This window comes from Pongo pygmaeus, chromosome 1 (assembly GCF_028885625.2).
Source record: "Pongo pygmaeus isolate AG05252 chromosome 1, NHGRI_mPonPyg2-v2.0_pri, whole genome shotgun sequence".
NCBI classification, from domain to species: domain Eukaryota; kingdom Metazoa; phylum Chordata; class Mammalia; order Primates; family Hominidae; genus Pongo; species Pongo pygmaeus.
The window spans coordinates 204,281,468-204,296,308 of record NC_072373.2 but is presented as its reverse complement, the minus strand read 5'-3'; the positions used below and the strand labels follow the sequence as shown (position 1 = coordinate 204,296,308).

Sequence of the window (14,841 nt, the reverse complement as noted above, 5' to 3'; positions counted from 1 at the left end):
GATGACCCCTAGCACTCTGGAGCCAGGGGTCAGCCACAATTTTTGGTCTCCTACAGCAACTGCATGGGAAGAATCTGGTTTTTAGCGACGGCTACGTGGTAAAGGAGACAATTGGTGTGGGCTCCTACTCTGAGTGCAAGCGCTGTGTCCACAAGGCCACCAACATGGAGTATGCTGTCAAGGTGGGCCTCCTGACCACGTCTCGGCCAAGGCTGCCGGGTTGGGGGCAGGTCCCCGTCTGGTGGGGAGGGGTGGTGCCTGAGCTCTGCAGATGTATGAAAGGTGTGTGGCCGAGACCTCCTGGCCTGCTCCATGGCCGGGAAGGACCCTGGACCCTGTCACCCTGACACTGCCACATGTACCCCCTTTCTTCAGGTCATTGATAAGAGCAAGCGGGATCCTTCAGAAGAGATTGAGATTCTTCTGCGGTACGGCCAGCACCCCAACATCATCACTCTGAAAGATGTGAGTGGGGGTCCTTAAGACTGGGGTGGGGACCAGGAACTAGACTCTCAGGATTTGTCTCAGGGTTGCCATTCCTTTGACTTCTCATCCTCTTTCCAGTGGTCATGTGGAGGGGAAGGAGGTCCCTTGGTCCCTTCAGTCTGCCCATACCCCAAGAGCCCTCCTTCAGACTCAGACATTTTCTGAGGACCTTCTTGCATATCAGGGGACCAGTGTCAGCATCCTTCTTTTGGGGAGGGAAGGGCCACTGAAGAGCAAGCAGAACACCTGCCTAAGGCTCATGTCATTCTTCCCTGCTCTGGGGCGCTGCTGACCAGGGGGCCCAGGCCTGACACTGGGGAGAAGAGCCTGATGGTGAGGTCTTCGGCAGGTGTATGATGATGGCAAACACGTGTACCTGGTGACAGAGCTGATGCGGGGTGGGGAGCTGCTGGACAAGATCCTGCGGCAGAAGTTCTTCTCGGAGCGGGAGGCCAGCTTTGTCCTGCACACCATCAGCAAAACTGTGGAGTATCTGCACTCACAGGGGGTGAGTCTGGATTCGGGGAGGCAGTAGGGGGATGCCAAGGGTCATATCATCAGCAGAGAACATGAACCACATGCTGGCCCAGGAATGGCAGCCTCCAGCTAGCCAAACTGAGGGGACACTAGGGCTGGGTAGGTGGATGCATGCAAAGGAGGGAGGGAAAGATGTGGCCAATTGTGAAAGGGAAGGTATGGAAAGTTATTCAGTATCTACTGTGTGCCAGGCACCATGGTAAGGTTTAGCATAAGAGGAAGTTTCCAGGCCAGGTGTGGTGGCTCACGCCTGTAATCCCAGCAACTTGGGAGGCCAAGGCGGGTGGATCACTTGAGGTCAGGAGTTTGACACCAGCCTGGTCAACATGGTGAAACCCCATCTCTACTAAAATACAAAAAAATTAGCTGGGTATGGTGGCGGGCACCTGTAATCTCAGCTACTTGGGAGGCTGAGGCAGGAGAATGGCTTGAATCTGGGAGGTGGAGGTTGCAGTGAACCAAGATCACGCCATTGCACTGCAGCCTGGGCAACAGAGCGAAACTCTATCTAATAAATAAATACATAAATAAGATTTACATTATCTCAATTGATTTTCACAACAACTCTGAGATAGATGCTGTTACTGGCCCCACTTCACAGGTAAGAAGACCGGCGCTCAGAGATGAAAGTTCATTTGCTCAATATCACATAGCCAGGGGAGAATGGAAAAATTTCAGACTGAAGAAGTTAGGTGGGGAGTGGCTTTTGAGTTAGGAAGCGGCAGGGTCACCATGGGGGAGCTGCAAGGCTTCAGGGAGGTGAATTTGACTGTGGGTTCAGTTGCTAAGGCAGAGGAAATGGATGCAGGAGGAAATTCTGCTGGAAACGTAGCAGGGACTGCAGAAGAGGTGTAGGTCCAAATGGCAGAGTTTGGCCTTTATTACTGCACAAGGCAGGTGAGCACTAGATGACGGTGAGGTAGGAAAGTTCATTACAGTGGATTAAAGCCCAAAACAGTAGCATTAGCTTCTCTCTGCATGAGATAATGTTTTAGGGTGCATCTGATCAGACAAAATAGGGGTTAAGAATGCAGGCTATGAATCCACCTGGCTGAGTCCAGGTCTTGGTGTATGAGGTTGTTAACTTGTTTTCACATAGTACCCAGTCCATAGACACATTTCCCCTATCATCCTTTTTTTTTTTTTTGGAGATGGAGTCTCGCTCTTGTCGCCCAGGCTGGAGTGCAGTGGCACGATCTTGGCTCACTGCAACCTCTGCCTCCCGGGTTCAAGTGACTCCTGCCTCAGCCTCCCGAGTAGCTGGGATTAGAGGCACCTGTCACCACGCCTGGCTAATTTTTTTGTATTTTTGGTAGAGATGGGGTTTCACTATGTTGGCCAGGCTGGTCTCAAACTCCTGACCTCAGGTGATCCACCCTCCTCGGCCTCCCAAAGTGCTGGGATTACAGGTGTGAGCTACCACTCCCGGCCCCCTATTGTCCTTTCAAAAATGTCTTTTTTGACTGGTTTATTGAAATTAGAATACCTGTAAGTTCCACACATTTCATTCAGTTGGTAAATCTCTCCCCTTTTTTTTTGAGACAGGGTCTCACTCTGTTGCCCAGGCTGGAATGCAGTGACACAATCGCAGTTCACTGCAGCCTTTACCTCCTTGGGCTCAAGTGATCCTCCCACTTCAGCCTCCCAAATAGCGGGGACCACAGGCACACACCACCACACCTGGCTAATTTTGTATTTTTTGTAGAGATGGGGTTTTAGCTTGTTGCCCAGGCTGGTCTTGAACTCCTGAGCTCAAGTGGTTTGCCCACCTCGGCCTCCCAAAGTGCTGGGGTTACAGGTGTAAGCCACCTTACCCAGCCTCTTTTCTTTTTTTAAAAACTGGAGGAAAATTTGCACACAGTAGATTTCAAGGGTACATTCTGATGAATTTTGTTAAATGTGTACACCCATGTCGCCTCCACAATTAGACCTCCCTTTTTTATGCCACTGACATATCGTATATGAGTTCTGTGGAATGTCTCACATTCTGAATTTGTCTGTCGGCTGCCTCCTGGATCATTTACATTATTTCTCCATTGCCTATATTTCCTGTAAACTGCAAGTTGCTCTAACATCATTATTAGCTTCAGCTTTTTTGGGGGGATGGGAATGAGGTTCAGATGGCTAAGGTTGGGCCGAGCATGGTGGCTCATGCCTGTAATCCCAGCACTTTGGGAAGCCAAGGTGGGCAGATCAGTTGAGGCCAGGGGTTCAAGACCAGCTTGGCCAATATGGTGAAACCCCATCTCTACCAAAAATACAAAAATTAGCCGGGCATGGTGGCCCATGCCTGTAATCCCAGCTACTCTGGTGGCTGAGGCACGAGAATCACTTGAACCTGGGAGGCAGAGGTTGCAGTGAGCTGAAATCACACCACTGCACTCCAGTCTGGATGACAGAGCAAAACCCTGTCTCAAATAAAAAATAAAAAAAAAAATAAAAAGAGGCCAAGGTCATCCAATCTATGGAGGTACACTTCACAGTGCATCACATCCACGAGTGCACAGTGTCACACTACCCACCTTTTTTTATTTTATTTTATTTTATTTTATTTATTTATTTTTGAGACGGAGTCTCGCTCTGTCGCCCAGGCTGGAGTGCAGTGGCACGATCTCAGCTCACTGCAAGCTCCACCTCCCAGGTTCACGCCATTCTCCTGCCTCAGCCTCCCGAGTAGCTGGGACTACAGGCGCACACCGCCACACCTAGCTAATTTTTTGTATTTTTAGTAGAGAGGGGGTTTCACCGTGTTAGCCAGGATGGTTTCGATCTCCTGACCTTGTGATCCACCCGCCTCGGCCTCCCAAAGAGCTAGGATTACAGGCATGAGCCACCACGCCCGGCCACGCTGCCCACCTTTAACCATGGCAGGTGGTAGCCGTCCGATCTCCTTATTGTAAAGATCCTCATCTAATGGTTTCATCCTTTCAGAATCTTGCATGAGTTGAGTATTTCATTAAGGTTGTGAAAATGGCGATGCCTAATTATGTCTAATTTTTTAGGGGAAATTCCGTAAAAAAGAACTTTACCTCTTAACCAAAGCTCCAATTTGCTTACCCCCTGTGCTTTTAATTGTCATGTTTGAAGTGGCTTTGGTTTTTGAAATGCCAGTGCAATACACTAATATTTAAACATGTCAGGTCAGAGAGTAAATGTGTTTCCTTTTTTCTGTTTTGTTCTTAAGTGAGTACTCGTTAAACTTAAAAAGGTTTGGAAGACAGGCAAGCCAGTCTACCCATGGGTCACCTGAAGCTAAAAGTAAGGAGGAACTTTCTGAAGAGGGGAGCTGCCTCCAGAGGCAGTGAGCCCCTTCCACTAGGGATGTGCAAAGCTCCAAGTATAGATAACCACTTGGTGAGGATGTTGTTGGAGGAAGTCATCTCCTTCCTGAAGTTAGGAGTGTATGTGTCTCCAAAGTTTCTGGCTCTTTACTAATACTGGGGCAGATGATGAGGAATGGGAAGCTCTTCTTGTTGAGGTATTTGGAGGGGATACTCTGGGTTGGTTTGTCGGCAGCAGTAGCTGTGGTCTGTAAGCTGGGAATCCCACAGGAGCTGAGGGATGGGAAGGGGATGACCAGGGAGCAGAGTCCACTGGGACCCCTGTTTGTTTGAATATTATCTTTGTATTGAAGCATTGCATGAACACCGAGAAGTGCACAAATCATAACAGACAAGTCAATAAATTTTCAAAAAGTGAATACACCTGTGTAACCAGTACCCAGCTCAATAAACAAAGCATCTCCAGTTCCCCTGGAGCACCCCCCACCTGAGGATAACCATTCTAAGCTAAATTCTAGTAGGTTCATTTTGCCCGTTTTTGAATTTATTTTTTTCTTTTCTTTTCTTTTTTTTTTTTTTTTTGAGACGGAGTTTTGCTCTTCTTGCCCAGGCTGGAGTGCAATGGCATGGTCTTGGCTCACTGCAACCTCTGCCTCCCAGGTTCAAGCAATTCCCCTGTCTCAGCCTCCCAAGTAGCTGGGATTACAGGCACCTGCCACCACATCCAGCTAATTTTTGTATTTTTAGTAGACGCGGGATTTCACCATGTTGGCCAGGCTGGTCTCAAACTCCTGACCTCAAGTGATCCACCGGTCTCGGCCTCCCAAAGTGCTGGGATTACAGGCGCGGCCCCGTTTTCGAGTTTCATACAAACTTTCTCTTTTGTATCTGGCTTCTGCCATTCAGTGTTGTCTTTGAGATCCATCCACATTGTTTTGTGGCTGCTGTTCATTCATTTCATTGCTGTGTACAACTCTACTGTATGTATAATTGTCCATTCTCCTGTCAATAGACACCAGATGGTTACTAGATTTTTGACTGTTACAAATAATGCTGTTGTGACATTCTGTCTGTTGATTGTACACCTAGCAATGGAATTGCTGGGTCAGAGTGTTTGTGTGTTCGTCTTTAGCAGATATTGCCAAACAGTTTTCTAGAGTGCTTTTGCTAATTTACACTCCCAACAGAAGTGTGTGAGAGTTCTGGTACTTGCCAACGTTGGTATTTTTAATCTCTTCAATCATTGCCATTCTGGTGGGTGTGGAGTGGTATCTCATTGTAGCTTTTTTTTTTTTTTTTGAGACAGAGTCTCGCTTTGTCGCCCAGGCTGGAGTGCAGTGGTGCGATCTCGGCTCACTGCAACCTCTACCTCCTGGGTTCAAGTGATTCTCCTACCTTAGCCTCCTGAGGAGCTGGGATTACAGGCGTGCACCCACCACACCCAGCTAATTTTTTTGTATTTTTAGTAGAGACAGGGTTTCACCATGTTGGCCAAGCTGTTCTCGAACTCCTGACCCCAGGTGATCCGCCCACCTCACCCTTCCAAAGTGCTGGGATTACAGGCGTGAACCACCGCGCCCGGCTCATTATAGTTTTAATTTGCATTTTTCTGATGTTTAATGAAGTTGAGGACCTCTTCATATGTTTATTGCCATTTGGACAGCCTCTTATGAAATGCCTCTTCAAGTCTTTTGTCCATTTTTAAAAATTGGTTGTCTTTCCTTTGCATCCTATGTGGCAGGAGTTCATGATTTAATATGTGGAGTCTTCTTAAGTCGCCAGGCTCCCTCTATGTTGTTTCTATAAGGTTGTGGACTCTATAATAGAGAGGGCTTCTCCCTTTAACCAGATGATTCACTTAGAACAACTTCGCCTCTTTTTTGGCTGGTCACAGGTGCCTAAATGCACATCCTCTCACGCTGCTCCTGAAGATGCTGCTGCCACTGCTGCTAATGGCAGCTAACGACATGTGCCAGTTTCCACAGGCCAGGCGGGGTTCTGTGCATTTTACATATTAACTCTTTTTTTTTTTTTTTTTTTGAGACAGGGTCTCACTCTGTCACCCCAGCTGGAGTACAGTGGCAAGATCATGGCTCTGCAGCCTTGACCTCCCAGGCTCAAGTGATCCTCCCTCCTCGGCAACCTGCACCCCGCATAGCTAGGACTACAGGTGTGCCACCACACCTGGCTAATTTTTAAATTTTTTTTTGTAGAGACAGGGTCTTACCATGTTGCCCAGGCTGGCCTCAAACTCCTGGGCTCAAGCGATTCTCCCACCTCAGCCTCCCAAACTGCTGAGATTTACAGGTGTGAGCCATTGCACCCAGCCCAGAGCCTGTGCTGCTTTGGACAGCATCTGGTCTCTAGGTTTTTTTTTGGTTGTTGTTTGTTTGTTTGTTTTTGAGATGGAGTTTAGCTCTGTCGCCCAGGCTGGAGTGCAGTGGTGCAATCTCGGCTCACTGCAACCTCCACCTCCCAGGTTTAGGCAATTCTCCTGCCTCAGCCTCCCGCATAGCTGGGACTACAGGTGCACGCCACCACGCCCGGCTAACTTTTGTATTTTAGTAGAGACGGGGTTTCTCCCTGTTGGTCAGGCTGGTCTCGAACTCCCAACCTTGTGATCTGCCCGCCTCGGCCTCCCAAAGTGCTGGGATTACAGGCATGAGCCACCATGCCCGGCCTGGTCTCTAGTGCATCTTCCCAAGCAGTCACTGTGTCTTAACATCCAGCAGGATAGAGGGGTTCAGTCCAAGGCAGTTCTGGGGTTACTGTGATGTCCGTCATTTCCCAAGCCCTTTGCTAAATATTCCTGTCCTTCTCTATAAGCCTGGGGTTGAATACTATTATCAGCCCCATTTTACAAGTGAGGAAACTGAAGGCTAGCGATGTTAAATGTCATGCCCAAAACCACACAGCTGTGAGTGGATGGTAAAGCCAGGATTCACACCCTGGCCTGCCCGACTCCTTCCTGTGACTGGAATCCCAACTCTCCTGGAGGTCACAGCCTATTGCTCCAGCGCCTGCATTTGGCCTACACGTATATTTTGTTTGGCCTGCAAGATAAGGGGTGTTTTTTGATTTGAGGTATGGTTTAGTAAGGTTTGGTAATTCGGCTGCTTTTAAAAACACTGGGTCCGAGTTGCTATGTAGCGACTGTCAGCTGGAGCCAGGTAGCCGCTGTCCTCTGTGTACTGCTTGGAGGTTCCCACTCTGCCTGGCTTCACTCATTACTTGCCCAGCCTGTTGTGATTTTCCATGCGGTGAGATGTGAGACTATACTTTTCCTCCCCCCACATACACTCCTGAGGGTCAGGTATCAGAATCACCTGTGGGGCTTTTTAAAGCTGTACTTCCCCTCCCCCACTCACCATCCCTACTATTCTGCCACTGGCAGTGGTGAGACAGTTTCCTATAGGAATTTGTAGTTTCTCTATGTTGTATTAGGGTAGGAAAAAAGATCAACAACTTGAGCCGGGCGTGGTGGCTCACGCCTGTAATCCCAGCACTTTGGGAGGCTGAGGCAGGTGGATTGCCTGAGGTCAGGAGTTCGAGACCAGCCTGGCCAACATGATGAAACCCTATCTCTACTAAAAATACAAAGAATTAGCTGGGCATGGTAGCAGACGCCTGTAATCCTAGCTCCTCGGGAGGCTGAGGCAGGAGAATTGCTTGAGCCTGGGAGGCAGAGGTTGCACTGAGCCGAGATTGCGCCATTGCACTTCAGCCTGGGCAACAAAACCAAAACTCCACCTCAAAAAAATAAATAAATTTTAAAAAACGGTCAACTTCCGTATCCCTGTGTCCCAGTAGTGTCATGTGTGCCACACTAAACTGGAAAGACTATGGAATTAAGGTCAGAACTGGGTTCTGGTCTTGCCTCTGCCTCTAACCTACATGCAAGTCAATTGTCCTCTCAGGCTGGGTGTAGTGGCTCACACCTGTAATCCCAGCACTTTGGGAGGCCAAGGTGGGAAGATCACTTGAGACCAGAGTTTAAAACCAGCCTAGCCAACAGGGTGAAACCCTGTCTCTATAATACAAAAATTAGCCAGGCATAGTGGCGCACACCTGTAATTCCAGCTACCCGGGAAGCTGAGACAGGAGAATTGCTTGAACCTGGGAGACGGAGGTTGCAATGATCCAAGATTGTGCTGCTGGCGAGACTCCATCTCAAAAAAAAAAGAAAAGTGTCCTCTCAGAGCCTTGGTTTTCTCCTCTGTAAAATGGAGCCAATAATTCCTGTCCACCCGCTGAGGTGCAGTGGATGGCTCCAGTGAGATCACGACTGGTAACGTTCTTTGTAAACTGGGAGTTCACTTGTGCAGGGTAGTTGGTGTCCTCAGCCAAGCTGAGCATCCCTGACCTCTAGGTAGAGTCCACATTCCTGGGGGCCTGGCCTTGTGCTGTGGGCATACAATTGTGTTTGAAGGAGAGAGCCCACAGGACTTTCTCCAAGGCTTGGATACAGTGCGTTGCTGGGGCCACACTAACAGTGTGGCCCTTTCCCCCTCATCTACCTGGCACTCTTCTCCCTATGGAGGTGGACTGTGCTGGGCCATGTCTACCTTCTCCACGGGCTCCACGGGCATTGCTGGAGGGCTTGGAGATCAATTGAGACTATGAAAAGACTATCTGAATAAAACCAACTAACCTGCAAAACTCTGCTCATCTAACCTGCAAGGTGTCTATCTCTGTGTTTCAAAGGTGTGATTTGTTCATTCACTGCACAAAGTTCACTTAGCATTTGCTCTGTGCTAGGCCCTGCACTGGGTGCTGAAGGTGAACGGGCATTCCACAGACATAGGGTTATGATCGTTACCAAAGGAGCCCCTGGTGGCCTGAGCTCAGGGCACCTGAAGGATGCAATGGACAGTGAGGCTGGAACAAATGATGGCTGTGCCTCCCATGTTAGGGTAGGGACTTTGGGCTTTATCTTGCAGGTAGGGAGCCTTTGAAGGTTTTTTGACAATGCCCAGGGAGGTTCCATTAGCTTAGGGGAGGAGGAACAGGAAGATGAGAACATGAGGAGTTTAGTGTGGGATGTGTTGAGTTTGAGGCTCTGTGGAACATCCAGTGGTTGCCGTGTGGTAGGCAGTTGGATTTATGAGCCAAGACTCAGGAAAGTTCTGGACTAGGGTTAGAGATCTGAGAGGTACTAGTAATTGATAGTTAGAGGATTGACTATGAATGGAACTGTACAGGCCAGGCACAGTTACTCACACCTTTAATCCCAGCACTTTGAGAGACCCAGGCAGGAGGATCACTTGAGCCCAGGGGTTCAAGAGCAGCCTGGGCAACATAGCGAGACCCTGTCTCTGCAAAAAATGTTTTAAAAATTAGCTGGGTGTGGTGGCACATGCCTCTAGTCCCAGCTACTTGTGAGGTTGAGGTGTGAGGATTACTTGAGCTCAGAGATTGAGGTTGCAGTGAGCCATGAATCATGCTGCTGTACTCCAGCCTGGGCAACACAGACCCTGTCTCAAAACAAAACAAAACAAAAAAGTCTTACAGAGTGTGGGGAGGAGAAGAATGAAATGTGGGGTGGTTCAGCCCCCTCAAGTTACAGATGAGCAAACAGGGCCCAGAGGAAAGCCGTTTGCTTATGGCCTCAGCAGTAAGTGTCATTCATCCATTCATTCAACAGATATTTATTTATTGAATACCTGCCATGTACTAGGAGCTAGTTTAAGTGCTGGGATACAGCAGTGAGCAAAACACTCAGGGAGCTTACGTTCCAGTGGGCAGACTCAGAAAACAAATTAAATATTATGTTAAGTAGTGGGAAATGGTACAGATAAAAGTAAAGCAGTGTATTCTTTGATTTTAAAGATAAGGAAAATAGGGCCGGGAGTGGTGGCTCACGCCTGTAATCCCAGCATTTTGGGAGGCCGAGGCGGGCAGATCACTTGAGGTCAGGAGTTTGAGACCAGCCTGACCAACATGGTGAAACCCCATCTCTACTAAAAATACAAAAATCAGCCAGGCATGGTGGCGGGTGCCTGTAATCCTAGATACTTGGGAGGCTGAGGCAGGAGAATCGCTTGAACCCGGCAGGCAGAGGCTACAGTGAGCTGAGATCGTGCCACTGCACTCCAGCCTGGGTGACAGAGGGAGACTCCATCTCAAAAAAAAAAAAAAATGACTTTTAAGATTTTGACCTAAGTAACAGGAAGGATGGAGTTGCCACAAGGTAAGATTATGTGATGAGTAGGTTTTAGGGGAGAATTGAGAGTTCAGTTTTGGACAGGTTAACTTAGAGCTACCTGTAGACACCTACACGAAGTCAGTAGCAGCAGTAATAAGACCCTCATTTCAGCCCCTTCCCCTTCTCTCGGATGCCAGGTCCATGCACCCGTCCCTCTGCACCCTGTCTGTGTAACTTTCTGATCCCTGGCAGCTGAACTGGGCCACTAGCCGCCTCCCCATACTGAGAACTGACCCCAGCCCCCTGCCCCTAGGTTGTGCACAGGGACCTGAAGCCCAGCAACATCCTGTATGTGGACGAGTCCGGGAATCCCGAGTGCCTGCGCATCTGTGACTTTGGTTTTGCCAAACAGCTGCGGGCTGAGAATGGGCTCCTCATGACACCTTGCTACACAGCCAACTTCGTGGCGCCCGAGGTGAGTGGCCCAGCCTCCTCAGCTGTAAGAGTGAGGGGGAATTGGAGGCCTTGTGCCCCCTCCCAGAGGCCCCACATTAGCCAGGACTCCAGTCTCTGTGACCTTGGCCCAGCTGGCAAGGGAAGGTCTAGCCTGTGCCTGGGACCCTTGTCCTGCCTTTGAGGGGAGTAGCAGGAAACATCTGTGGCGACTTTCTACTGCCCCCACAGACTGACCACCTCTCCTGCCCTGTTGCCAGGTGCTGAAGCGCCAGGGCTATGATGAAGGCTGCGACATCTGGAGCCTGGGCATTCTGCTCTACACCATGCTGGCAGGGTGAGTGCCCCTGGCCTGGACCCTTCCCCACTCCTGCAGCCCTAGCATTTGGGCTGAGTGGTGCTTGTCTGATAGGAATGGCTCAGCCAGCCTTGCCCCAGGATGGTCTGGAAATAGAGACATGCTCCTGCCTCCGGGAGCTCTACCTTGGGAGTACCCCATCTGAGGGGGAGACACAGTTTCCCACCGCAGCCCCAGCCCCAGTATGGAGGCCAGAGTCTGTACGCAGACCGTGCGGGCTTTTCTGCAGATACACTCCATTTGCCAACGGTCCCAGTGACACACCAGAGGAAATCCTAACCAGGATCGGCAGTGGGAAGTTTACCCTCAGTGGGGGAAATTGGAACACAGTTTCAGAGACAGCCAAGGTGAGTCTGTACGGCCTGCGTGGGCTTATTTGGAGGAGGGAGGCAGAGTCCCATCCCAGGGCTTTTCAGCAGTTCATGAACAGCCTCATTTCTCCAAGTGGATGTTCCACAAATGCCTGTTGCTGTATTTCTCCAAGCTGAAGATTCCCAGGCAGACCACCACCACCTCCGCACCTTGTTGGGGTAATCTGGTGGTCATTCATTGGCCCTTCTCATTCTGGACCCTGTGGGGCACCGAGGGCTGCATCATCACAGTCCCGGCCTTGTGGAAACCTAGTGTAGTGAGGGATACAGGTTTGCACACAAGGGGCAGAGATGCCTGGAGGCACAGATAGACGGACCCTCTTGGCCAGGGGTGTGGACCGTGGAGACACAGAGCAGAGCAACTGGCCATGCCAAGCAGAGCCTCCTCGGAGGAAGCAGCATGTGAGCTTTCAGTATTAGCAACAGTTTTTGGTTATTGGGAACCTGTATGCCAGCCAGAGTTGAACCCTCTACATACGGCCACCTCACATCAACCTGTGAGGCAGGGAGTGGTTATTCCTATTTCTCAGCAGGGAAACTGAGGCTCAGAGAGTTGAAGGAACTTTCCCAGGGCACTCACTTGATGAGTGCAAAGGCAGGTTTTGAACCTGAATCTGTCTGAGCCCAAACCTGAGGCTTTTCCCACCTTCCCACATGGCTTTTTGAAGGCAAAGGAGAAATGGAAGGATGTTCCAGGACGAAGGGCCTAGAGCAGCGAAGGCCCAGTGACAGGAACCTTGGCTGTGTGCGGGGAGCCCTGGAGCAGCGTGGAGAATGGATCCCAGGGGCTGCTGCAAGGGTTCAGGCGGGAGCTAGCAGGAGATGGTTGCCCTCCTGTGCCCCATCAGGGGCCTGCTCCCCTGCAGCCCTCCCACAATCCCCTTGCCCACTGTGTCCCCAGGACCTGGTGTCCAAGATGCTACACGTGGATCCCCACCAGCGCCTCACAGCTAAGCAGGTTCTGCAGCATCCATGGGTCACCCAGAAAGACAAGCTTCCCCAAAGCCAGCTGTCCCACCAGGACCTACAGCTTGTGAAGGTATGGCCACCCTTGGGCTGCTAGGCATCTGGGGGGTCAGCCCAAGGTGGCATGGTCAGGGACTTGTGGAAGAGCCAGGCAATGCCATGTCTGTACGAGCACCATGAGGTGGAACATAGGAGAAGAAGACACAGCCCTGCCGTTAGGGAGCCTAACACACTACAGTGTCACGGTGCACTCACAGCCCCCAGTCCTCTGGAAGACACAGCTGCTGACCTCTGAACCCTCCAGTCTGATGGGGGAGGCAGGACCCATGACCATAAAGGACCACTGAGGCTGGATTAACAGTGGGCTAGGCTGGGCGCGGTGGCTCACACCTGTAATCCCAGCACTTTGGGAGGCCGAGGTGGGTGGATCACGAGGTCAGGAGTTCAAGACCAGCCTGACCAAGATGGTGAAACCCCATCTCTACTAAAAATACAAAAATTAGCCAGGCGTGGTGGCAAGCGCCTGTAATCCCAGCCATTTGGGAGGCTGAGACAGGAGAATCGCTTGAACCCTGGGGGCGGAGGTTGCAGTGAGCCAAGATTCTGCCACTGCATTCCAGCCTGGGTGACAGAGTGAGACTGTATCTCAAAAACAAAAAACAAAAAACAAAAACAAAACAAAAAACAGTGGGCTGTGGAACACTGAGAGGGGCTGGCCTACCCTTGGGGCATGCATCCCCTCCCTGCTACATCTCCCACCATTGTGACCTGACCTCCCCGCTTCTCTTTCAGGGAGCCATGGCTGCCACGTACTCCGCACTCAACAGCTCCAAGCCCACCCCCCAGCTGAAGCCCATCGAGTCATCCATCCTGGCCCAGAGGCGAGTGAGGAAGTTGCCATCCACCACCCTGTGAGGCACCAGGGCATTCAGGCCACAGGGCGGTGCTAGCTTGACGGAGTCAGCATGCTTCCCAGAGGGAGCAGGCCGGAACCACAGGGCCAGAGGGAGCTGGAACCCGAGGGGCCGGGGAAGCTGCCAGCCCACAACACCCCTAGTGAGGGTGTGAGAAGTGCCTTCTTCCCCAGGATGGACTCTTCTCAGCTCAGGCTCTGCTGGTGGAAAGCGATTCACTGTATAAACTCTTTTTTTATGGAAAAAATGGCATCAACCACCATGGATTTTTACAAGATCCATTTGCCTTTCTGGGAGCAGAAACAGCCATTGCGACCCCAGGAGGGGAACTGAGTCACGCTGGGGCTCTCTGAGACTCTTTAGAGCAGCTTTGGGATCCCACCCTGGGGACCCCCACGATTGGCCATCTGTAGCCATCTGCACACACCTCCGAGACAGTCCAGTGTCACCTCTCTCAGAGCCTCTGGCTGTTTAGCAGAACTAATTCTATCCCCAATCAGCTCCTTTTCCGTTCTGTTCTGCTGGGAGTTCTAGAACCACTTCCTGCTACAGGAGGGGACTCATGCCCTGCTGGCTTCCAGCTTCAGACACCAGCATCCACCTTGGCTCTGCCAGTGGATCCCCTGCGGTCAGGCTGGGCAGCCCCAGAGAGAGGATGTGGAAAGCACTTTTTGGCTGACTTCATTTGGGGTTGGCAACAGGACAGAGTTCACAGGAGGCCAGTGGGCGGGCCATGAGGGACAGGGTCTTTTTTCATTTCTTCCTCAGCTGGTTACTCAGGGTTCATCTGTCCATGGCCTTTCTAATAAACTGTTGAGTTGAAGCACGCTCTCCTCCACTCTTCATCCCTGAATTTACCCTCTCTCTGCTATCGGATGTTGAAGACATTGGCAGTGACAGAAAATGGGCCAGGGCCAATTAGCCCAGCTGCTTGGAACCAGGTCATCTGGGGAGTGTGTGGGAATCCTGCTGGCCTGGCCCACGTGTTCCTGCCAGGGGATTTCATTATGGTATTGATAACAGTATTATTAGCCACTGGTGACCAAGTGCCAGGCACTATGCCTGGGCCTCACATGAATATCTCATTTAATCTTAACCCTGTGAGGTAGATGCTCTATATTATCCCTGTTTTATAGATGGGGAAACAGGCTTAAGTTGGGGAATGACATTTTCTCATGCAGTATTTTCTGAGCACTCATTCTGGCCCTGTTCTGGATGCTGATGAACCAGGTAAAGAACAAGGTCATTGTGTCCAGGGGTCTTACCTCCCAGTAGGGGAAACGGACACTTAACAAGCCATGGTCAGCTACTGATAAGACATGTGCAGAAT

General features: G+C 50.6%; 1 protein-coding gene across 5 annotated transcripts in view; it reads left to right on the top strand.

The window, feature by feature from the left end:
* Positions 1-14,334, top strand: part of RPS6KA1 (ribosomal protein S6 kinase A1) — a 45,634-nt gene extending 31,300 nt beyond the window's left edge. For 4 of the 5 annotated variants that reach the window (XM_054499041.2, XM_063657956.1, XM_054499049.2 and 1 more), the window contains 8 exons: positions 57-182; positions 376-465; positions 836-994; positions 10,763-10,924; positions 11,163-11,239; positions 11,490-11,607; positions 12,533-12,670; positions 13,390-14,334. In XM_054499041.2, the coding sequence (XP_054355016.1) occupies positions 57-182; positions 376-465; positions 836-994; positions 10,763-10,924; positions 11,163-11,239; positions 11,490-11,607; positions 12,533-12,670; positions 13,390-13,512 (993 nt within the window). In that variant the 3' untranslated portion in view covers positions 13,513-14,334. Of the gene's footprint in view, positions 1-56; positions 183-375; positions 466-835; positions 995-10,762; positions 10,925-11,162; positions 11,240-11,489; positions 11,608-12,532; positions 12,671-13,389 lie in introns of those variants that run through there. The other variant, XM_063657957.1, reaches the window with a different exon arrangement.
* Positions 14,335-14,841: the final 507 nt, after the last annotated feature.